This window comes from Pectinophora gossypiella, chromosome 24 (genome assembly GCF_024362695.1).
Source record: "Pectinophora gossypiella chromosome 24, ilPecGoss1.1, whole genome shotgun sequence".
In the NCBI taxonomy this organism is placed as follows: Eukaryota; Metazoa; Arthropoda; class Insecta; order Lepidoptera; family Gelechiidae; genus Pectinophora; species Pectinophora gossypiella.
In genome coordinates, this window is record NC_065427.1 from 1,850,391 (window position 1) to 1,875,756 (window position 25,366).

General features: G+C 39.7%; 1 protein-coding gene across 2 annotated transcripts in view; it reads right to left on the minus strand.

Annotated features, from left to right (window-relative positions):
• The window catches only part of LOC126377795 (inositol 1,4,5-trisphosphate receptor), a 119,344-nt gene that overhangs the window by 21,607 nt on the left and 72,371 nt on the right, over positions 1–25,366 (minus strand). The window contains exons 26-45 of one of the 2 annotated variants that reach the window (XM_050025631.1): positions 22,489–22,648; positions 22,078–22,216; positions 21,541–21,653; positions 20,808–20,939; positions 20,252–20,389; positions 19,406–19,609; positions 18,848–18,963; positions 17,944–18,079; positions 17,164–17,317; positions 16,462–16,607; positions 14,920–15,040; positions 14,155–14,297; positions 13,486–13,676; positions 12,686–12,797; positions 11,917–12,019; positions 3,655–3,795; positions 2,972–3,063; positions 2,374–2,503; positions 1,291–1,401; positions 67–209 (exon numbers count right to left, since the gene is read on the minus strand). In XM_050025631.1, coding sequence (XP_049881588.1) covers positions 67–209; positions 1,291–1,401; positions 2,374–2,503; positions 2,972–3,063; positions 3,655–3,795; positions 11,917–12,019; positions 12,686–12,797; positions 13,486–13,676; positions 14,155–14,297; positions 14,920–15,040; positions 16,462–16,607; positions 17,164–17,317; positions 17,944–18,079; positions 18,848–18,963; positions 19,406–19,609; positions 20,252–20,389; positions 20,808–20,939; positions 21,541–21,653; positions 22,078–22,216; positions 22,489–22,648 — 2,725 coding nt within the window. The remainder of the gene's footprint in view (positions 1–66; positions 210–1,290; positions 1,402–2,373; positions 2,504–2,971; positions 3,064–3,654; positions 3,796–11,916; positions 12,020–12,685; positions 12,798–13,485; positions 13,677–14,154; positions 14,298–14,919; positions 15,041–16,461; positions 16,608–17,163; positions 17,318–17,943; positions 18,080–18,847; positions 18,964–19,405; positions 19,610–20,251; positions 20,390–20,807; positions 20,940–21,540; positions 21,654–22,077; positions 22,217–22,488; positions 22,649–25,366) is intronic. The other variant, XM_050025632.1, reaches the window with a different exon arrangement.

The window sequence follows — 25,366 nt, forward strand, 5'->3', positions numbered from 1 at the left end:
TGCGTATTAGTGAATGAGAGTGGGACAGTAACTGTGGGAGCGAGTATGTGAAGTGTGTGAGTGTACCTGCAGGTCGGGGTTGTGGTTCTCGCATAACAGCTGCAGGAAGCGCAGTATGGGTTTCATTATGCCCACTTTGGCCGGCAGCTCGTCCGCGCTGCCGCCGGAACGCTTCTTTTCAGCCAATATCTCCTCCAGAACTGTCGACCCTGCACACATACAGACGACTTACTTACAGCCCTCTGGACACCCGTGTCGATACGCACTTTGGTGGTTCAGTTTTTCAGCAGGATAGTCGGTACGTGAGCTACTGTCTTTAGCAGCAAATAATAAAATAATAAGTACTGAAAATGAGAAAAGATAAAGTTAAAGTCCTTTTTTCAAAACGTTCCTTTCAAGGCAAGTCTGAATAGGCATCCTCTGGGTTAGCTTGCTACATCAATGACACTTTCTTAACGTCTGTCATTCGAATAAAAAGAAAATGTTTATTGTACATTTAAGTTGTAGAAGAACCACAATAACGATATTTTTGCCAATGTAATTGTTGCCTTAAAAGTCCTAGAAAAGGAACATTTTTAGAAATGAACATTCTGTGTTGAAGCTGTTATGGCTGAGGAGAAGGAGGAGAAGCGGTGTGAGAAACTGTTATGTCATAAGTGTAAGTATAAGCGATGGAGTGCGCGATTTAAGTACAAGTCAGTTAACTAAAGCTTACGCATGCGTCATATTTGTACATCGGTGTCGACGAACAACATACGCGTCAAGAATCAAGTTTTGTCTCTTTCCCACGCGACCGAGCTTATGAGCATGAAAGAGATAGTTATTATTTTTGTTTTTACTACTATTCCGAAATACAGAGCGATGTTTTGTTTCAATTCGAACTGTTAGTCAAAGTCAACATATTTAGGTGCAAGAGCATCATAAAAAAAGAGCATAGATAAAGGTATCAGAACTTATTCAGTTCCTAGAATGAAATTTTCGGTGAAAAATAAGGAGATGTTTTTTCTAAATATGGCAAAAACGGGTAATAAAATTTACAGGGTTCTAGTCTGAAGTAGGAATGGGCTGTCTATGTCGGATGATTTCGAAGAGGCATCGTGTCTGACGGCGGTTGGCGCGATGAACTGGTACTTGACAGCTTGGAAGAAGTGAGACTGAAAGAAGAGCGGAGGAAAGGAATAGAAGCTTTAGCCGTGCAGGTAGATGATGCGAGCTGATTAGAAGGATGAATGAATATAAGTACAGTGAATGTGCGAGCTTTAGTGAACGGGCGGATACGATCGCACTCACCGTGCGACATCGTGTGTATGTCGGAGTACGCGTTGACAGCCGAACCGCAGGCCGTCGCTACCTCCTCGTCCATCTCCTCGCCGACCACCAGCGGGCCCGGCGTGGTCTTACCTGTACCAACAATTTCATTTTACATTCCTTACCTGTACCAATTAGGTACTTCATTCCTCATTCCTTACTTTCTTACCTGTTCCTACCATGAATTTCATTTTACGTTACTTTCAATTACTTACCAATTTTTTTCAAAGTTTATCGCCCAAATAACCAGAAGACAAATTAGTACACTTGATAAGTCCCAAGACACCTATTATGACGAACAGTGTGGTGACAGACGATCAATCCATCGTCCATCATGTTAGAAAGAGCATGCAGTAGTTCCGCACATATCATATAGATGGCGCTTATCGAGGCCTGAAACGCGGTAACGGAGATGGAGCGCGATGCAGATATACAACTTCCAGCGTATTACTCTTGAATCGTCGATACGTAGTCGCTCTCTACTATATACAGTTCGATACTTTGAATACAACCTTTTGCGGCACAACCACCATTGCAGCCAAAGGGTAGATGACAACCTAGTCAAATGAGATCTGAGAGAAAGGAAGTCTTTGATGAGAGTTGAAGAAGCGAAAGTGGTTGAGTCCGGATTGTAGTAAGTGGAATTCCGCCTGCTCTGCCAACTTCAACGACAAATAGACGTAATCTTATGCATGCACGTGTCAAACAGCTTCAAATATGGCGTTGGTGGCTTCTTCTGCAGAGAGTGCGGTAGAATTTGTCGCTCCAGAATTGAGTTGCACAACCATGAATAAAAATGCATCACTTCGTGACTATGATAGTTATGATTCGTCTGGAACTGACGTATGAGGCCAATGATGATGAGAATACACGGTGACGTCATCAATATACGTGGTCACTCGTCGCCACACTCTCTGATAGTTTGTATACTCAATATGAGTTGCTTGGGAAGATGTTTTTGACGTGACCTGTAGTAGATTTGCCGCTAAAAAACCGGGAAATAACTGCGTTATATGTTTTTTGATCGCTCCCAGTTCACGCGCATCTGCAAGTAAATATTCTCACCATTTTCGGAGGTGGGCTTCTGCTTGTCAGCGTGGTTGTTCCTTTGTTTATCCGCATTAGTAGCGGCCGTGCTGCTAGTAGCCAACGACCTGATCTCCTGCTGTGCTTCCCGCATTTTATCGTAGAATACCTGCACAAAACATTCATACAAATATATATAAACACACATACTTAAATTGACGTAGAAACCTTAGTAACTCAGGTCGCATGGATCTTCTTTATTCTCTAAATTCGTCCTTATACTCTTGTCTACATCACAAAGAGACTATTTGTCGTAAAATATGCAAAAATACTATAATAATATAAGGACAGGGGTTATAGTCTGAAAAAATAAGATGATTCCGGGCACGTTAAGGCGTTGGCCTGGCTATTAGCCGTTAAAAACACCTCCACGAACCCGCAATGGAGCAGCGAGGTGGATTATGCTCCATACCCGTTCCGGTAGATTGATGGGAGGCTTGTGCTCAGCAGTGGGACGAATATAGGCTGTTTATGTGTATAGAAGGGGCACTGTCCGCCCTGCACCAATACGAGATAAATCAATGAGTGACCCAGGACTTCTCTTTACATACTTGATGATGATGAAATAAATAAGTACCTTGAAAAATGCCTGTGACATTTCGTTGTTTTGTAGTTTTGTGAATATACTGTGTTGAATAATGGGGTTACCGCCTTCTAGGAGGGCGATTCCTGCAAATTAAAATCATTAAATTAAACGTGTTTTATGACATTTAATTTTATTAACATTTTCAGTCATAGTTTTGGTTTTTAAGCATTTCATTTTAAAATGTCGTAAGTGCAATGTGACGTCATTATTACAGTTGCATAATTTAGTTGATAAACGAAGAAAATGAACTGTAAATCATTTACATACATAAACTCACGCCGGGTAAGCAGAGACTATAGAATTCCATTTGCTTATCCTTCTTTTGCTTCCTCCACATTCATCAATCGCTTCATACACGCACGCCGGTTCAGAGTTGATCGTACTAAACCTTTTCTAACGACATCTCCAAATTAGTCAATGTAAGTCCTTCTAGGTCTTCCTCTGCCAGCCCTACCATCAACTTTCGCTTTATATATCGCTTTCACAATTCTATTATCCTTCATCCACTCTACGTGTCCAAACCAACCTAACATTCCCTTCTCAATCAATAGTAATCATTTACATGAACTAAAATCTTAACTTTCAATAAGTGTTCGTTGATAATCCCTATCGAAAATATACTAAGTTTGTTTTTATGACATTTATTGATAACGAATACAAAATATTTGTCTTACCCAACTGTATCGCCTCAAGGAAGATAGCTTGTCGATTGGTGCTCTTGATGACGAGGTCGACCACCAGATCGGAGGCACCTTCTTTGTCCAGGTGAGCTTGCACTTGCGCCAGGGTTTGTCCGGTACGCATTAGCACTTTAGCTGTATATAGTAACGTATGTCAGTCACTCTGTTAAGGCTGGTATACACAGACATACAAAGCTTGGGTGATGCGTGCAGATTATTATTTCACTTTGAATTGAGCGTTGTTTTTATTAAGTCATTTTGTTAAGAATGCTTAGCAATGAGGCCGAAGAAGCTTTGTTTTCCATCTGTTTGTATTATATTGCAAAGGGCAGGTGAAGAGTACTCGAATCTAAGGAAGTTTCAGGTTGGACGCAGCGAAAGTGTTGTGTCAAGGCCAGCCTTCGCGACACGGCAACCAATAACCGTAAAACATCTATTTACGTTGATAATATTCGCTGTGTTGAAGCCTTCTATATAACTGCATTGTGTACTAAGCTCAAGATAAATTATGAAATTCTGATTGCTAAATAAAAACAGATCTAAAACTAATGAAAAACATTTTATTTTATCTATTTAACTTATTTATGAATTTTAATCAAGAAAAACGTAATAATAAGCCCGATATTTTATCATGTTTTTCTATGACGTCACAGTGTGCTTTTGCATACAAATTCCATAGTAATTTGTGTTTTGACGTTTAGTAAAAAGTAACTGATTTGACTAGTTGGAAACTAGCCTATTCGCGTTGTTTGTGTCGCGGTAGCCGTGCAGACCACGTTGCACTGTAGCAAGCGGTTTATTTTTGTATGTGTGTAATCTTATGTTATGACTTCCAAATAGAAGATAGATATGTTCTTAAAGTTTCAGAAACAAACAGTTAATTGTTCTCTACGGGAAAGTAAATTAGTGATTTTTTTTCTTTAACAAATGCTTCCTTCGCATGTAATGTGAGTTTTTCTATAGTGATGCTTTACCTTTCGCATAATAGTGAAGTAATAATCTGTACAACATTGTAGGTACAAAAGGGGATATATGGCAACATTCTTCAAAAATTGCAGGGTTTTATAGGTATATCATGTAGCAAGGACTCAAAAGGACAAACGTTGATGGGGCAAAACGTGCTAGTTCAGCCAACACAACTTCGTACAAAAAAGTCATACACATTTACAAACACAAATACAGGATTATTTCTTGACCCTTGAAACTTTCAATGATCCATATAGCTATAATTGTGAACAATTTTATCCAAGATGTGGCTACATGACAAATATTCTCAGAGATTTAAATTAGTAGGGCTAACATGCGCAGTGTGATAAAATTATCGATCGATTGAATACATTTTGTCGAAATTGATAAGTTTGTTTTTTTCCCTAACATGCGTGTATTTTGACAGAACGACATGACTTATTTGGGTTTACATATTAGCATCAATCGACAAAACATAATTTTATCGTCAGAATCAAAATGACCGCGACAAAATTTTATCACCTTACGCATGTTAGGCCTACAGGACGTCTTGTGTTTGCCCGGTCCTTTATCGGTTAATTTTAATGAATGGTCAATCGTTGTAAAATGTAATATTATGGCCTGTTGGACATTGGACAATGCTATCACGGATCCTTCATAGTATCAGAGATAATAAAAAATAACCCTATAGAGTTTGAAGTAAATAGTTCATAATAATTATTGTGGCAACATTGATGTGAAGACGGACGGGTGCTGGTTGGGGTTTGTTTTTAATCAAAATAAAGCCTAAATAATAGTATTGTAAAGCCATGCGTATGGTGCGATCGACACTTAAAACTAGACAAGTAATGTGTTAAGGAAGCTTGGTGGACGGTTTCTAACGTGGCGTTGGAATAAATAGATTTATAATGTAAATATTGACGGACCGTTCAATCGACTATTGGGCAGATTCAAAGTATGAGCCAAAGTGTTGATATTGAACTTAATTCAAAATGACCGTTGTGTGGAGATTAACAGCTGTCGACCAATTGACTGCCTCTTTCTTTTAGGATCCGCCAAAATTTACTTCTAGGGTGCGATTCCCCAAGACGCAACAGTCGGCAAAGGGCAGCGGCCGCTGGACACGACGGCACTACTGATCAGCATGGAAATTTATAAGAACGATTCCGACATTGAAGTCAGTCAACACCGGTCGTTGCAGTCGGCAAATGACGCTGATGCCGGAACTGGTCCCATACAATGGCCAACATGTCCATCGGCCGCTGCCTTTTGCAGGCTGATACGTGCTTCGAAATCGCACCTTTTGTCTGACTGCTCACGTTATACCGCGGATACAGCTGCGCGGTCGGACTACTATTTGATTTCTGTCTTTGCATTACGAGTAGGACCCCTTTCAAAAGCCCCCAAGTAATCCCAAAACTTAAGGCGTGGTACAGCGCTCGCGGCCAGACTATAGAATCCGATATACAAATGGGTGATTCTTCAAGATGAAATTGTTCAATGATTTCTCTGGTAGCCTTGGTTGGTAGGTTGTCTTGGAAAGATGGCTTTAACGACAACTCCGAATAATTCATATTTCTTTTATCGTATGGGTTGTGAGGTCAATGAGCACAAACCCTGGTGTCAGGATTACTAATAAGCCGGCAAAGTCCCCTGGCATGGCGTAAGAGTAAGCATTCATATGCTTACTCTTAAAGATCTTAAAGATCCTGCTGGCGAAATCAACGAATAACGATCTTGAAGTATCACCCAAGTGGTGTAAGCAGTGTAGTGATACCGTGACGTGACCCACCTGGTTTCGGCTGGTGGTGATGGTCTGCATGCGCGGTCAAATCAAGAACAAAACATCACTACACTAATGTCTAGTTTACGAAGTTGGCCCTATTGTGGCTAGAGTGACCGCTTTAACCAAGTAGCCGTATGAATGAGAAAGCTTTGGTGTATGTAAGAATAAGGGTTTGGGCCGTAACCGCGGTCGCAGTAACGCAGCCGAAACGTCGGGAAATCCAAATCCAGTATAAGGTATTGAGTAGTTTCCTAGGTCAAGGATAAATTACTAAATAAAGACAGATAGATATAAAACTCACGAAAAACATTTTCTTTTTCCTATTTAAACTTATTTATGAATTTTAATAAAGAAAAATGTAATAATAATTGCGACATTTTATGACGTCATAGGATGCTTTTTCATACAAATTCCCTAGTAATTTCGTCTTTTCATGTTTAGTAAAAAGAAACTGATTGGACTAGTTGGAAACTAGCCAATTGTTTTAACCTTATTAAATATTTTGATCAACAATATACCCGATCAAAATAAGTTTATTGTGTAATATATATTTATTAATTATTTAGGTCTATGAGTAACTAATGAGTAATGAGTACTAGTAGTTCTGTTCGATTCGTCTGAATCGAAGTACATCGTTTTCCACGCGATTCTATACTAACCAGAAGAGTTTGTTATTACCGCCCCCGTTTTCATTGCTAGCGAGCAATAAAAAAAGTATTAATTGATTTTTTTTTATTAAGCCTTAGCTATTGTTATGCACCTATAGTATGTTTAGTTTTAATTATTTGTAATTGTTAAGTTTAAGAGTATTTACTGGAATTGTGTTTAATGATTGATTACATACATTTTTTCAATAGCTTATAAAGTGAATTGGGCTTAATTTGCAATACTGTAAAGCTTTCTCCTTCACACAGCTCGTCTTGATGACGCAATTTTTTATGTCCTGTTAGTGAAACCGCTAGTCTTATTAGTTTAGAAAACGCCGTTAATATATTTGCGTACTCCCAGGCATAAAACGTTTATTGTGGATGCATGGTGGTTGGTGATTTTTCGTTATCTACTTTTACAGCAATGCATAGTCGAATAAAGTCATAGGACAATCGTGCATATTCAATTCATAATTAGCACTTTTTTGGGATTTTTAATGGCTTTTCGCTTGACAACATTATCCCTCTTAAAGAGGTTAAGAAAGTGTTCGCGATTTAACAAGCTTACTCCCAAGCTTCTGAAAGATTCGATGAATTAATAAGATATAATATATAAGATATATATGAATATATTAGATATAAGAATCATTTTTTTTATAACATAATTTAATTGCATTTCGACCATTCAACCAATTTGTATTTGTTGGTAACAATGTTTAGTGAGCCCGGACGTGCGCAAATCAGAAATTTTAAGTCAAATAGATTTAAATTGTGCTGGTAACGTCTCCAACTAGCTAGTGCTGTATTATCACGGTTTAGTCTCACTCTAAAACCAAAAACGCGCTCTAACACTGTTAGGGTGGTATTAATAAACTAATAACAGCTTTGAGACTGCTCTCAAGATCATGTCAATGTGACAGTTCTCATATAAAAACAGGGACTTGAGCATGATCTTGAGGGCAATCTCAGCTGAGATTAGTTTAATAATACCACCCTTAAACCAAAAACGCTGTTAGGGTGGTATTAATAAACTAATATCAGCTTTGAGACTGCTCTCAAGATCATGTCAATGTGACAGTTCTTATATAAAAACAGGGACTTTAACATGGTCTTGATGGCAATCTCAGCTGAGATTAGTTTATTAACACCTTTACTAATGTAGTTAAATCAAATAAAAACTGTATTACATGTAATATTGTAAGTAAAACGTCAATGAGAGACATCCAGGCTACGTTATTCAAAACAATATGGCGCTGTAAAGATTTTCCTTCGTTTAACTTTCTAATTTCATGGATAACGGGCATATGCTTCTTTTATAAATATAAATCTTTTAAGGGGCAATGGCCCCGATTCCTGGAGACACCGTCTAATTTTATTTTAAGTTAAATCTGTCATTTTCATATCCGTCGAAAAGGAAAGGGACGGATGATTCACAGCTCTTAATTTTAGGAAGAATGAGTAAATGAACGTGTCGGGTTATTGACTGATGTAAAATTTTTAGACGGTTGGTTTAGATTTGTGCTTAAAATTGACGTGTGTTCCATAAATTTTATGCTTGTCGATTACCCGTCCCTTTCCTTTTCGGCGGATAAGAAAATGACAGATATAACTTAAAATAAAATTAGATGGTATTTACAGGAATTAGCACCAATGTATACAATAAGATTCCCATTTACATCCAGAATTTGCCTTTCAACTGTTTTAAGAAAGTAGTTAAACAAAAACTTTACAAAAAAGTTTATTTTACAAAGTTAGTGATTATTTAGAAGATATGAATGCTTGGGATTAACTGTCTGAGAACTGATATTAGGCAGCTAAATTACTCACTTGTATAACAATATTTTATGTTTCTTTATTTTTTTAAAGAACGTCTAGGGCCCTGTGCCGAGGTTTTTCTTGCAGCTTCTTTTCCCCGGCTATACAGGTTGTGAGAAGCTGCAGTAGTTTTAGGCGGATGAGACGTTCGTTATGCAAAAATTGACGATTCAAAGTGTAACAATGTTACCTAGTGAATAAAGATATTTTTGAATTTGAATTATCTTTGTTTTATTTTGCGTATAAATGATGACCCTTTTCTTTACACTCAGGCACTTTACATCTTCCACTCATTAATATTCTGATCAAAATAAAGAGAAGCAATATAGGTAGCAACATAGTTCAATACATAATGTGATCCAAATATCAAGCAGCAATTATTTTTATGTATGCTTTTGCCGTAAAAACACCTCCAACAACCCGCATTGGAGCAGCGTGGTGGAGTATGCTCCTTACCCCTTCCGGTTGATTGAGGGGAGGCCTGTGCCCAGCAGTGGGACGTATATAGGCTGTTTATGTTATGTTATGCTTTTGCCATTACATTGTATTTTTAAATAATTATGTACCCGAGTAAACGAGAATAGTATTTTATGCAACAGTTGTATAAGAAGGGTCAAAAAATGCGAGTGGCGTGAGTTGCAATGTGAGCCTTGGCGAACATCGCAATAAGAGACGCCACGAGCATTTTTTGACCTAGTTATACAACGTTGCATACAATACTTTTTCTACGACGACGTAATTTTAAATGAAACAAACGAAACACAAAAATTTTCCAATTTATTTTCCAACGCGCGGGAAAATGGCGGCAAATGTATACTTTTTTTTTATAGTATATCTATGGCACCAAACAAAGTAAAGGTGCCAGTTTCCAGGTCAAAAAAAAAAAACAACAACAATGCTTTTTTGGCGACATTATAGTACAGTTACACTTTGTAAACAATGCTTTTATAGGCCATAGAGCGTACACTTTTTCAAAGAGTTTAATTATGTATGTACTTATATTAGACTTTTTGGTTATTTAAATGCCAGATTAAAGTAGAGGAGTAGAAAAAATAGGTAATTATCACGTTAAATCTGGACAGCGCCATCTATATTATTTTTAGGGAACGTAGCCTGGAAAGTCCCTTATTGAACTCCACACCTCTTAATTGGATTTTGTAATGGAAAAAAGGCGATACCACTTTGTATTTAAGGTTACAGTGAAAACCGTGTAAGCGCGTTTATGAAAAATCATGATGCTCACATCACACGGTTGTTGAAGAAAAAACTTACCAGCTCACCTGTACTGTCTGTTTTCTTTGTACGTTCCTTTTGTCTGTTCTATTGTGTACAAATAAATAATAATAATAAACAAAAAACTCATTTCTTCTTCAACAAAACCTCAAGTTCTTTGCACTCATCTCACTGAGGGTAAAAATGTATACTACAAATTTTACCTCCAATATCACACTTCAAAATAACTAGGCAGGTAACAAATCATATATTAAATAAGCCCAAATTTAACAATTTTTACGGTAAACGAGTGTCTAATTACATCGTACCTGACTTAATAAATCAGATACCAATTGAAATTAGGCATAAAATCACACCAAAAAACCTCAACAATATATTAAAAAGGTACATGTTTGAAAACCTACAAAGTATGTGACTTGATGTGTGAATTTGGAGCACCCTGTTTACTATCTTGTTTACTTGTTTGCTGCTTGCCAGTTTCTCGGAATCGCCCGCTCATACGTAGGTATGATGCGCCTCACTTGTGGCGAATTACCTATCCTACCGGTTCTTTCGTCCATGTATGCGTTTGGCGTTTGACATGTGTACTTTATTTGTTGAATAGTGTTATTAATTAATGGTATACTTCTGAAGTACAAACTGTAACAATAGCGGAATATTGCATTGAGACAAACCTGCAAGGTTTAGCAATGCGATTCAATTGTATCCTTATGTAAAATGTTTTCAACAATAAATAAATAAATAATAATAATAATAATAACCTGGATTTAAACTAGTTTGTCTATTCCAAGGTTTTGTTAACAGAAATCACATCAGAATGTGATTTCAAAAACTTTAATGCGCTTACGTGGTTTTCACTATAAGTCTACGAATTTTTCCATTACTATAATGATACTGCGCATGGCAATAACTTGATGTTAGACTCTTAGAATGCTACTACTTATATTTTATAACATTAGTAACGTAATCACGTTACGTACGTAATAACTCAGAATCATGGTCTGAATCATCCCCCTCAGTATTCGTTACGATGTCACTAACACCCTGTTTGATCGAAGCTCTTGTCTTTGCAACATAATCTTTATTTATAGTATTATTGGCCCCGATTCCTGCAGACACCGCCTAATTTTATTTTAAGTTATATCCGTCATTTTCATATCCGTCGAAAAGGAAAGGGACGGATGATTCACAGCTCTTAATTTTAGGAAGAATGAGTAAATGAATGAATAACCCGGGCGAATCAAAAGGTACGTCGCTGGTATGCAATCCGTTTGACGTGCTGTCTACTTAACTGTGTCGGGTTATTGACGGACGTAAAATTTTTAGACGGTTGGTTTAGATTTGTGCTTAAAATTGACGTGTGTTCCATAAATTTTATGCTTGTCGATTACCCGTCCCTTTCCTTTTCGGCGGATAAGAAAATGACAGATATAACTTAAAATAAAATTAGATGGTATTTACAGGAATTAGCACCATTATTATAGTATTATATGGTGTTTGAGGAGCTCGGTGGCGCTGCGGTAAACGCGCTCGGTCTGCGATTGTTGAAGTTAAGCACCTTTCGCAAAGGCCGGTCATAGGATGGGTGACCACAAAAAATAAAGTTTTCATCTCGAGCTCCTCCGTGCTTCGGAAGGCACGCTAAGCCGTTGGTCCCGGCTGCATTAGCAGTGGTTAATAACCATCAATCCGCACTGGGCCCGCGTGATGGTTTAAGGCCTGATCTCCCTATCCATCCATAGGGAAGGCCCGTGCCCCAGCAGTGAGGACGTTAATGGGCTGATGATGATGAATATGGTGTGATCTCACCTCCAGGGCCATGAGTGACGGCGACGGGGGGCGGTTGTATCCTGGGCTCCGATCTGCGGTTCACGAAGTACTGTGACAGCAACTTGTTGCGGAGTTGGTTACCCTGGAACACGAGTCATATAAAAATAGTACAGTCATGAGCAATATAATGTACCCACTTTAGGACTCGGTCGCACTAACATATTAGTCATTTAGTGAGACTTACAGTTCAATTTGTCAAAAAAGGTAATGTGACATGGTACCAAAGAGTGTACATATTAATGCTCGTGACCGTACTACACGTAGGAAAGAAAATAAATAACATAACATAGCATCACGCCTGTGCCTCGAAGGGGTAGGCAGAGGTGTAATATTACTCCCACTCCTCGCCAGCTCATGTTTAAGTCTCATGTAATGGGGCGAAACGAAGTATATACATCAATTAGCACCAGTAATATGCCGTTCCCGGGAATGTTACCAAAGTGGGAATCTGTTCAAACCGAATATGTATCCAAACCCGAAAAATATGATACTTCTGTAGTAGGGATAAAAAAGTAATAAATGACTTCCTGTTTAACTATATACCAAAATGGTGGTTTTATTTTTGCTTCACAAAATTAATTTATAAAAGCAGTGAAGTTCATTTTAATAATTTATTTTCGTGCTAAACAGAAGAATGGAATGTTCTAGTTGTAGAAACTCTTTAATAGTAAGTACACTAACTGCTTTTTTTGGTCTCACTTTTGCGCTTTTTACAGCAACGGCAAATGACTGATGACTGAGCACCCACCTTTTCCCCGTACTCGGGATCGACCGCCATCATTTCCCGGAGTGTGCGAAGTACCTTGACGCACAGCTTTTCTTCTTTCTCTTCTAGAAGTTTCTCCGTGTGACGTATGAGCCTGGCGAATTGGAATAGTCTAGATGACAAGCTAGTCACATGGGATACTTTTTTAGAAACGTCGAAATGGTTCATGTATATGTTGTTTGTATGAGAACAAATAAATACAAAACGGTGACGTCATCAATAAACGTTGTCAAATGTCGTACTGATTTGTTATCTATATCTAATTTATAATTAAAATACGTAAATAAGTGAAAACGAAAATGAGGCTGATTTTTTATCATCTTAGACTAGCTTCATTTCTAATTTTATAATTGACCTTTGATTCAGTTATCTATTCTATTGTACGTAAAATATAAGGGTGAAATGTAAATGTCCCCACCGGGATTTGAACCCGGGACCTCCGGATCCAGTGGACCGCGGAACCGTTATTTATTTACATTTGCGGCATAACGCTTAAGTGCGAGCGGGACACAGTCAGTGCGCTCTCCCTCTTACTCATTAAAGGGTTACTACTGACTATTTAACACTAAAGTAAGACGAAGTGGGTTTTCCTTCACCGCTGAGGACGTGATAATCATTCCACCTTTCCGTTCCGTTTTACCGTTCTATACGTAGTATTATTCTGTTTTACAACTTATGTCGTGTGGGTTGTGAGGTGGATGACCAGCCTCATCAACCCTGGTGTCAGGGTTGTTATTGAGCCGCCAAAGGTCCCTGACACGGCTCATGATTATACAACTGACCTGGATATGAATATCCCGCTGGTGTCGCTATGTGCGCGCTCGCCAGGGCTAGCGAACAGCAGGTGTGGCTTGTACAGTATGTCCACTAGTAGAGACAGCTCGGCCTGCAGCAGCGGCCGCAGCTGCTCCTCTAGCAGCGCCACTATCTCTTGAAGACCCTCCATTACCGATCTGTCGTTTTGTAAGTTCGACTGCAAGGAATAGTTTGTTTAGTTAGTCAATTATTGTTCGGTTCTCCTAGTGGTCTGTAGTCACACCCCGGACACTTCGTACAAAAAACCTCGTTTTACACAGACACTACACATTGACGGTATCGTACATGCGCATCTGTGTGTGTGACAAGACCATCGGCGCGAGGTAAACCTAGCTCAGCCCCTGGTGGGTAGTGGAGAGTTGCCGTTCTAAACATAGGATTATTCCTATTTCAAAATCGGGGGGGGGGGGGGGGAGATAGAGAGAGAGAGGGAAGAAGTAAACCTAGCCTAGCCGCCGGTGGGAGTATTATTCCTTATCTTTTTTTGGCCGCGCAGAACACCAGTTATCTTGGTTTTCTTATAAGTACTATGAGTGGATCGGGGTTCATCACCAAAGTAACATCTGTACCTTTCTCACTCAGTATTCGTATATACATTGTATCTTTTGTACTGAAATAAAAAAAAATATACTCACGGAAGAGGCCATCTTCTCGAGTTTGTTAGTCTTGGATGCCAGCAGCCATTTGCTGGTCTGCCGGGACAACGCGGCAGCCTTCTCGAATACCGTCTGCACCTTGGCCTCCAGTTCTAGAGGTATGGCTATGCTGCGGGACTTGGCTGGAAGCAAACGAGATTATTTTTTCAAAGCCGTTTAGATATTCGATGATAATTTGGGTGAGAGTCCGCAAAGTTCTGCATTTGTCCGGCCAACAAGTTAATGGAATTTCAGACAAATGTACCATAAATCTTGTCAAAATTATCATAATTAAAAAAAAATCTAAATAAATGGTTTGTTCTCGAGCCGTGGTCGTTACAAGAACGCTCGACTTTCATTGCGACGTCGCTGATTCAAATTAAAGCACAGGCCTAATTTTCGAAGTTGTTTTCTAATTCATATTTGGATCTTAAAGCTAAGCTGTATTGGTTTTCCCCTCGGGTTGGAAGGTGAGACAGGCAGTCGTATCAATAATAAACTGGGCCTGTCAAATCTTCACAAAATTTACAAGTGCGGCGTAATCACGCACACGTATGATATGGGCCTTGAAAGTTACACGTCTATCTAAGACAGTTCTGTACAATAGTGATTTTTATCCTAGGAAAAAAATTACGCTAAAATCCCAACCAGAGACCAGATTTTTCAGCATAAGAGATATACTAAGTTATGATTTTTGTTGCAAATGGCTGTTAGCACACAAATTGTTTGCAAAACTCGCTAATATTCAAGACTACATCTACTCACCGACTTCACTAAGGGTCCGTATGCACTTCTCGACGTTAAGTTTCTGCGGCGGCGTCAACCACGGACACTGGTAGATCTTGAACGTCGTCTGCAGCAGCTTCACGAAGATTGACTGCCGGGTCTGGTATACACATTATTATTATATTAGCATCGTTTTTGTCGGAAGTTTTAAGTATGTAGTCGTTAAATGAACCATTTCAGGTGCCTTTGGCAGCTCAATAATAACCCTGACACCAATGTTGATGGGGTTGGTAATCCACCTCACAACCCACACGATAGAAGAAGAATCGTTTTTTTTTCTCAATCTTCTTACTTACCGTGTAGTATTGATCCGCCAAAGGCCCCTGACATAGATCATGTAACGACTACATACTTAGGCAAATTGTAATCCGCAGCACATGTCATCTTACTTTCGAACAATCAGGTGATCAGCCCGCAATGTTCCAACCAAACTAGGGATCACAAAGTGATCTTTCTGATATGTCGCCAGCGGGATTCGAACCGTGGACCTCCGGAACGTGAGCCCAACGCTCAACCACTAGACCACGGAGACCGTTTTTCTCTATAATGTACTGCAATCAGTTAAGGGAACGCTTGACTATCACTGTGAGGTCGCATTCAAATCTTCATATTCAGACACAGCTGATTTTCAAATTCATTTTGGATCATAAATGATTATTACGTGCTCAGCGATGAAGGAAAACATCGTGAGGAAACATACAATCCCGAAATGCGTTTGGGCTGTATTGGTCTGGTCAGCAAAACAGTGGCTTCTGTGAAAAACCGGACCTGACAATTTGTAGCTCTTTTGATCCGAAATCCTAAGATGGATATGATGAACCATATATGGTGATAAATTTCATATTCAACTCTACTTAAGATAAGTTATGGAGAAGTACTTTGATACTTACGATATTTTATTTATCCAAATGAAGCATAAACAAAATAGAAGGTAAACCGAGGTAGACTTTTTACATGTATATTCTCAATCTTAAACTATTTTTGTGTTATAACCACTAACATCCTATAAACAAATTGACTCACATTCGCGAAGGAGTTTTTCTAAAAAGCGCCTTTGTTGTAAATACGTACCTATACAATAAGTTATGTAGACAGTATAAGTTCGTTCCTTCAAATTTAGATGTTATGACTGGTCAAATAAAGTGCAATATTGGTCGTTACACGCCGTCGCTTGTGACAAGATGCGCCGCGCACTTTTTTACAGAGATTAGTTGTCTTATTGTTATACCAGGTCTAACGTTATAATTTAAGGTAAGTGTATTTCACCTGAGTGTGGTGGGATGTAATGGGCAAGTCACAGGGACTGTAACCTGGAACCTGACAAAAGGCAACAGTATCTGTCAGTACTATTCAGGAGTCCTAGTACGGCTTTGAAATAGACTACTCTGGGCGCCATCCTACTCGCGTCAGACAGAGTACTGCGAGACGGAGAGAAGAGACAAACCGCTGCCCTATTTTCCCTAGTATGGAGAATGCTACACCGACAAGAGCATGGCTCTTGTGATGTGTGATGGGTCTCACCTGTACAGTGGTGCTCTGGTCGCTGAAGGGCGAGTTGAAGAATGTCCCTATAGTGTGCATGAGTACGTCCGTGACGTAGTTGACCCACGCGCTGCTGGCCGGCGACGAGCCGTGGGCCTCGCCGCGCGACGTGCTCGGCGCACTCGCTGGAACATTCATTTTCTACTGTTGCTAAATGTTTTATAAATATCTGTATGTTTTGTTTGTATGTAAGTATATTTGATTGTTTCAAAACACTAAATCAATATCATAGATAATTGATATCACAAGGTTTCCAAGATTTATAAGCTCGCCTTTATTACATGGGACTTATACATAGCTGTCGAGCAGGGTGTATACACCATATACTTCTGCCTACCCCTTCAGGCATGATTTACAACATAGCATCACGACTGTATCGTGATGTTATGTTGTAAATCATTGTCAGTTCAGTACACTATATCCCATGCCGAAGGTTGTCTCGAAGAGATCGCTCTTAGCAAAAAGGCCATCTTTGCCCACCTTAGAATAAGTTTATCTTGTAAATGTCTTGATTCGTTTAACTGTCAAACATTTCTAACCCAGAGAGTAGATGATTTAGCCCACAAGCTAGATCTTTTAAAGGGTTGAGTATAGTTGATTTTGGACGGTTGCTGTAAGTCTCAGTGGTGGAGAAAGCTTTTTCAAAAACCCTTATTAGAGTTACCATAAGGTGTAACTCACCGGACGGCGCCTTATCCTGCAAGATGGCCTGCATGTCTTGTAAGAAGGAGCGCTCGAACAGGTCCCACATGTAGTTGCTGGAGTAGATCTCCTTCATCTCCACTTCAGTGTCGATGTAGCAGTGGTTCAGGAACCCGACGTATGCTTCCTTCACCTGGAATAAAGAGGCAAATTTTAAATTAAACTGGTAATCTATTTAAAAGTATACAATACAATACAAATACACTTTATTGCACCAACATAAAAGAAATAATTACAAAAAGTCTCTTAACTAAGTACATGGCAAATGGCTACAAGGGTAATTTAATTAAGATGAACAATCAGGGTCTGAAAAAGTGCCTTTTATAGAATTTTACTTGTTGCACAATACTTTGGCAACATCCGATTAGAATACTGGTACAACACACTCGTTCAACTGGTACTGTTCTGGTGGTGATATTGGTTCATAACAAGTGTCTATTAATGTCTTCTTATTGCCTTCTGACTTAAAACAGGAAAGCCGGAGATTGTCAAAATCTATTTTTAGCTCTCCTATAAAGTGGGTCCATGGATGGTCCCGGTAGGTGGCGCTGCCACAGGAGAGGACAAAGTCTCATTTAACGACGAATTTACATCAATATCCTGGATGCACAAGGACGGATCATCTCTTCTTCACTTCTAGCAGCCAATCAGGTGATCAGTCTGTAACGTCCTAACCAAACTAGGGATCGCAAAATGATTTTTGTGATAATCCCCCATCGGGAACACAGGACTGTCGGATCGAGAGCAAATGTCAGGTACCTCAGGTATGCAGTCTCGATGCGTGATCATGTTGACGATGTCGTCGAGAGGCAGCAGGCTGTGGCACTTGATCTCCGTGTACACGTTCTTGCCCATCGTGCAGCACGTTAGCAGCTTCACTAGCTGGATGTGGTACCTACCGACAAAAATATTACAATGGTGCTGATTCCTGTACACACCATTTAAGTTTATTTTAAGTTATACCTGTCATTTTCTAATCCGCCGAAAAGGAAAGGGACAGGTAATCGACGGGCATAAAAAAGGAATACACGTCAATTTTAGGCACAAATTAAAAGCCTTTCCGAAATTTTACATTAGCCAATAACCCGACAGAATTAAGTTGACACCAAACGTCAAACGGATTGCATACGAGCGAGATGCCTAATTTATTCGCCCGGGTTATTGTTTCATTCTAAAACTAACAGTTGTCAATCATCCGTCCCTTTCTTTTTCGGCGCATAAGAAAATGATAGGTATAACTTAAAATTAGGAGGTGTCTGCAAGAATCGGGGCTAATGTAGTCATAAAACGGAATGTCCTTTTAAAGTCCAAACCCCATTGTTTATCTATTGGAAATCTCGACCTTACGAGGATATCTTCAACAGGGAGATCCCTGGCGTTTAGCTAGTTTTCACTCCAGGGACCGCTGAATTTTCTGGAAGGTATTGTCAGAATTTTGGGCCTTACAGATACACACAGTAGGTGAATATCTATTACGGGTTCTCGAGTGGAGCACGTAGCATCTCGGAAAACGTAGTGTAGGATGTTCTTGGGCTAGGTGAAGTGAGGACATCCATAAGGTGGCTGGCAGCAGCTGGAGGAGTAAAGCCGACGACCGAGCTGCCATAGGAGAAGCCTATGTTCACCAGTGGACGAGTGAAAGCCGTTGATGATAATATATTACCTGAGCGCTTCAGGCATCTCGCCGGTGTTCTGGAACTGGCGCATCATCTGTATGAAGTAGTTGAACGACACCTTGTCGTTGTAGAACACCAGCACGTCTTCGCCCGCGTTAACCATCTGTTGGACATACAACATAGTGATTCACAAACAACAAAGTGATTCAGAACCCGAGACTTTCAGAAGAGATGAAACGCGCTCTGATCACGGAAACCGTTTTCGTTTCCATGTAAGACGGAACAGAGATTCGATTTCAAAATGATATTGGGCTATGTTGACCTTAAAGAGAGCGCTTCGGAAAACACGTATTAAGTTCATTTAGTAAGTACGTAGTCATTTGGACGAGTCCTGTCAGAGACCTCTGGCGGTTCAATAATAATCTTGCCACCTTGTTTGGTGAAATCGGACATTAACCACTGACCACACAAGAGAATATGAAGTAAGTTCGCGACTAAGTCGCACTCGAGCCGCTGTAGGGTTCCGCTGGTGCTTTGCAGCGCGACTAAAATTGTTATGATGATGAAAGCGCTGTAAGACTAAGCGACTAGCGAGCGTTACTCACCTCTTGCATGACCAAGTCCTGGCTGCGTCGTATGTACTGCGTGTCTGCATGTACTATAGTCTGCAGGAAGTGCAGGTAGGCGGTGTGGCGGCCGCGCGACTCTATGCAGTGCACGAAGTGGGCCACCACCTTCTCGTTGCCCTCGTGAGCGCACAGACTCGGGTTGTCTTTGAATATCGCGCACACTGTTTTGGCTTCTCTTATCTGGAACAATACAAATGTATTAAAAGCATGTAGACGAAAGGTGTAATAGACGAATAACCTGCCTTATCGTCTGACTGGAATGTCGATGGCAATCACTGTGATTGTGATTCAGTGAAAACAAACACTCCTATCAAATAATCGAATTTTTCCCCATCCTCGAAGGCTAGGAAGATTTAGACGCTACGTAGACAGTCCATCTCTACGATCTACTGAGATAAAGCATGTGGGGCGTATCTAACATATCTACATTATTAAATAAATGACATAACTCTTTATTGATTCCTCTTCTACTTAATCGTCTTGTTCTTGCCGCTATAGTATTATTCTCACTAGCGTCGAATAATTGTTTCAAATATAAACCCTCTCAAACTACGACGCCTTGAGCAGAGGTTCGCGCCCAAATTTTTGCTCTCACAGTCTTTAATTTTTGTACCAGTTGAGAGCCATCAGTACTCGCCATTTGTCCGTCCAAGTACTTAATGCCATCTGAGGCAAATCTTTACGTTTGCCAAAAAAAAGTCAGATAAAAAAAAAACACATAACATTGTTAACAAAGCCAATCATCCAAGTTGTCGTGCTCGCTTGGTTATCTGTAAATCTGTTGTCTTCTACAAAACGTAACAAAAAAAACTGTCCGCTCACCCCAGCATTGAGGAAGAGGTCGAGGTGTTTGTGCAGTATGGCCTGGTTCTGCGGGTTGCCGTAGCAGAAGTGCTGCAGGAACTCGTGAGCGAGAGCCAGCAGCTCGTCCATCGCTGCGTCGTCTTCGTCGTGAGGCACCTGGTGACGTACAGACGGGGCAATGAGGGCAATTGATAGTCAAATAACACAAGCTCAGGATGATATCACAATTGGAGTAGTTAAGAGGTACATCCAACGAAAGATGATTTAAGTACCCACACCTCACCGAGCCTTCTGTTAGCCGTATCGCCGTCTATAATGGTCAAGCCAACTGTGTCAGTAAATTAATAACTCATTGGTGCAAGTTCGAACCGGCGCTCCTCGTTTGAGGAGAAAGCCGGTGTACCACAGGACCAGGAGATGGGGAAATGAGGACAAAAACATATCCAAAACACATTTCTATTGCATTTCATTGAAATAACCGTGGGCGAACGTCATACTTAGTCTTACGTAATTCATAAATAAAGTTGACAAATATTTTTCATTCTTTCTTCCACCACAGGATCTTTTCACTTACTTGTAAGAGATCGAGCACGGTGTTGTGCACGCCGATGTTCCTGAGCAAGCGCTGCTCGTGGCGACGTCGTCGTCCCGTGTCGCCCGCGCCGCTGTTGCCTTGTGTGCAGTACTTTATCATACGCTCCAGGATCTGTATACAAAAATATGTAGTCCATCGTATATTTCATTCATCATCATCTTCCTAGTGTTATCCCGTTTTTTACCGGGCCCGCTTACCTAACCTGAAGATTTGACAGGCCCGGTTTTTTACAGAAGCGACTGTCTGACCTTTCAACCCGCGAAGGTAAAACCAGCCCAATGTAGGTTAGGTCACATTCCTCCGAAACGCATTTCTCGGTAATGTGTATCCTCACCTTCACCGCTGAGCACGTGATAATCATTTATGATCCAAATATGAATTGAAAGAAGAAAACATTTTGGTCACATTTAGATCTCTCTTTATTTAGTAATCAGATTTTTTTAATTTATCTTTGACCTAGAAAACCTTCACCAGATCGTCGGTCCACCTTGTAGCGGGCCTACCCACTGAGCGTCGTCCGACACGTGGTAGCCACTCCAGAACCTTCCGCCCCAGCGGCCATCGGAAGCCGCTGGATGCGGGCAGCGCAAGACCGATCGTCGTGGAGATCCTTGGGGGAGGCTTATGCCCAGCAGTGAGCGTCGTACGGCTGATGATGATGATGCCCTAGGAAATTACCCAATTCGGCCATATTGCTCAGTGAAACACTTACCTCTTTGATCTTCTTGTATTCGTTGTGGTCATGTTTGGAGGTTTTGGAAGTGTCTAGAACGTTGTCGAGGGACGCGTTGCGTTCTAGCACCGCTCCGCCCGGGCCAACCACACCTAGGGTAGAAGAGAATTAGATTAGCACATCTACTGTTGTATGTATTTGTAGTATGCAGTCGTTTCTTTAACCATGTCAGAGGCCTTTGGCGGTTTAATAGTAACCCTGACACCGAGTGTCTGGTTTCAAACACCGTTTCTTTTAAAGAGAAAATTAAATCGAAAGTATCTGAATCGGAAGGGAGTTCAACCCGCAGCATGGACAGGACAGGAGGACTCGGTGGTGTAATGGTTAACACGCTCGTCCCTGCTTGGCAAAGCCTTGGCGAGAACTGCGGGTTCAAGTCCCGTCCCAGTCAGAATTTTTTTTTGTGAGTTTCCCTAAGCACGAGCGCCATAAAAACAAAAATCATTTCTTTTTTTTACGTACTTAAATACAAAATCTATACTATAACTCCACAACACAAAAAAAAAACCAACTTACCACTGTGTTCGTCCAGTAATGCGCGTCCTTTGTTAAAGACCCACAGTTCAGATTTCTCGACGCTCTGTCTTAGCAGGTCGAGGTCCGCTTTGATTTGCTTGTAGGATTCCACATCCGCGTCTGATACTAACAGTTGGACCTGAACAGATGAGTAATTTTTAGAATATTTCACTACTAATCCAAAATATTACAGAAAAATATACACTATAAAAATTTATATACTCATTTATTCTCATAAAGAAGTATACTCATTTTGGAAACCGCGGCAACAATAAGTGGTTATTCAAAAGTCGTCCATGAAAATCGTTAGTCGTTTAGTTACGTTAAATCTCGTCAGAGTCTAGAGAGAATCTTTTATATTTTTGCTCTACAAACGTAGTTATCGTTACTACTGGTAGACCTTCAACTGACCTGTTTAAAAGCAGCCAGCACCTCCTGCCGCTGACTGAAGTGGCGGAACAGCAGCGCCAGGGCTCCGGACACGAGCGCGGCGGAGGCTCCTTGCGAGCACAGTTGTAGCAACACTCTCAGGACCATACGACCTCCACACTCGTCCAGGTCCAATCCATCCCTGGAGTTATATAGTTGTTTAGCTTGGGAAGTTTTTCGGGTGGGTTTAAAGCATGCATGTTCAGGAAGGTGTTAAAAAGGCCACATGCTTTTTTAGATGAATTGCTTCAGTGCCTTTTTAACTCCCCAGGCCCGTAGTAAGGGGGGATGAAACTGTGACGGATTTCTTGCTTGACAAAGGATGTGAGTGTAAGCAAGTAATTGAGGACGAAAGCATGGGGGTATTGACATTGCTAAAGCTTTCTTTATCTGCTTGATTGTGTTAAGTAGATAAACTTTGAAACTTTTAATATTAAGGCTATATTACAAGAAGATTATACCAGGTTTAAAAAAAGAAGTCCACGGATTTTAATGGAACTTCTTCTCCTTCTTGAAGAGTGGAACTAATTGATATAATAATTCTATTCAGAATCTGCAAGACTAGCGCCTCGGCCAAGGAACTTCTTTCGTGTCTCTGACTACATTTTTACTTTTTAAACCTGGTATTAACTTTGTCTTCGTTTTGTAATAAGGCGGTAAACGTTTTTCGTCTTTTCCAAAACACTGAATACGTATCTGAGTACCAACACTAAACAGGACAACAATGATTACCAGGGAAGGATAACTCATGAGATCATAAATCTTTGTTACGGGCCTGCATGTTTTGGACACAATACTAGGATATACTCGATGGTGAACACTAAAGCTCCTAAGTGATTCTCACGAGACTTTTCTAGCCAAATACTTTGTTGCTATGTACACTCGTTAGCAATTCTATTATAGCAGCGTGAAAATCATCACGTAAGGGGATGGGCTGGTCTAATATAATGATATAACGCCACGTCACTGTACAACATGTCATCACAAGGTTTCTACTGGGTTTTGTCACTATTGGGGATAATACTCTTCAATTGTCACTTGTGTTTGTCTGTTCCGGACAACAATATCTGTGTGCTTCTATTTTGTTAATGTCGCGCAATTATCGCATTTTCGAATATAAACGAATGCTAATTTGAATTCAGAACTAAGTATAAAAAAAGTTTATTTTCCAAATCAACATAACAATATGTGAATAAGTCTTCTCATTAACTATTCTTTGCTGTTTTGTTCGATGTTGCTATTTATTATTTCTTAGCGACCATAGAGGTTTTATATGTTACTTTCCATTAACTTCAATCGGGATAAAAATCCCACATTTTTTTAACTGGTTTAAAACAAAAACACATCATCATCACCTCCCTAGCATTTTCCCGTTTTCCACAGGGTCCGCTTACCTAACCTGAAGATTTGACAGGTTCGGTTTTTTACAAAAGCGAATGCCTGTCTAACCTTCCAACTCGCGAAGGGAAAACCAATACAGGTTAGGTCACATACCTCCGAAAATACATTTCTCGGTAATGTGGGTTTCCTCACGATGTATTTGTGTGTGTTTTTGTAAACTTAAATCACATGGGAATGTGATTTTTCAAAAAAGCACTTACGAAGTTTCACTATAAGTCGACGATATACGAGACAATTAATTACGTGAAACTCTTATTTCACATTCACCATTTTGTTTTTTTTTTTTTTACTTATGGACGGCGAATTTCATTACGATTAACTTCAAGAGTTGTATCCAAACACTAGCACCACTTGAAGAAAACACATTAACCATAAGGGGTTATTATAAGGCTAATGTTATTATACAGGCTACATATATGCAGGTGTCGATTCCGGCAGACAATCCTTATTATTTTAGTTTTCGACCTTTACTTACGCTTGCTTAGTGCCGCTTACAAGCGAGAGATAAGGTTTAGTGCCGCTGTACTTATCTCTCGCTTATAAGCAGCACTCGCCTATAAGTATAAAAGCGTGAAAAATTGTTACATTTAGGAATTGTCAAGCTGACCTGGGGATTAAAAAGGCCACATAGAAGCAATTCATGTAAAAAAAACAATATTGCTATTTGACATTTGTGTGCATTGCGCACTCATATTGCTGTTGTAGATGAATTATTTCGATGTGACCCTTTAGCCCCCCTTGAACTAAGTTAGTTCTGCCACAATGAACACGATTTTGTTTGTTATTTCCAATCCGGGGTTATTTAATAAGCATATAGCAATAACGGGGTTAGTAGCATACAAGACAGACACCCTTTCAAAGCAAACATATTAATCCTACATTATTTATTATCGATATGGCTTAGCTAGTGTAAAAGTTTGTTCTACGTTTTCATTGTCTATTTTGTTAAATAGAAATCAGGTCACTAAACTTTGGTCATAAAAACCATATTAAAGGATACGACAGCTATACGAACGTAATACGTACGCACTATGTATACGTGTGTACTTATACCACAAGTAAATCTTGCAACTGTTGTGTTCTATAATAAATGGGTAGTTTCCTAGGTCAAAGATAAATTATACAATTCTGATTATACAAAATAAACACATATCAAAAGGTGCCAAAAAATGTTTTGTTTTTTTCGATTTAACCTATTTGTGAATTTTAATAAAGAAAATGTAATAATAAGTGCGACATTTTGTCACGTTTTTCTATAACAAATTCCATAGTAATTTGGTGTTTTGACGTTTAATAAAAAGTCACTGATTTGACTAGTTGGAATCTACCCTATTATTATGTCATTTAAGGCTGTAAGTATTTTAAGTAATTACAACAACAGACTGTAAATAGGCACTTACTAATAATAATAAACTATCTGGAAAATAATAAGTTAATAACGTTCTTTTCTTATATTAAG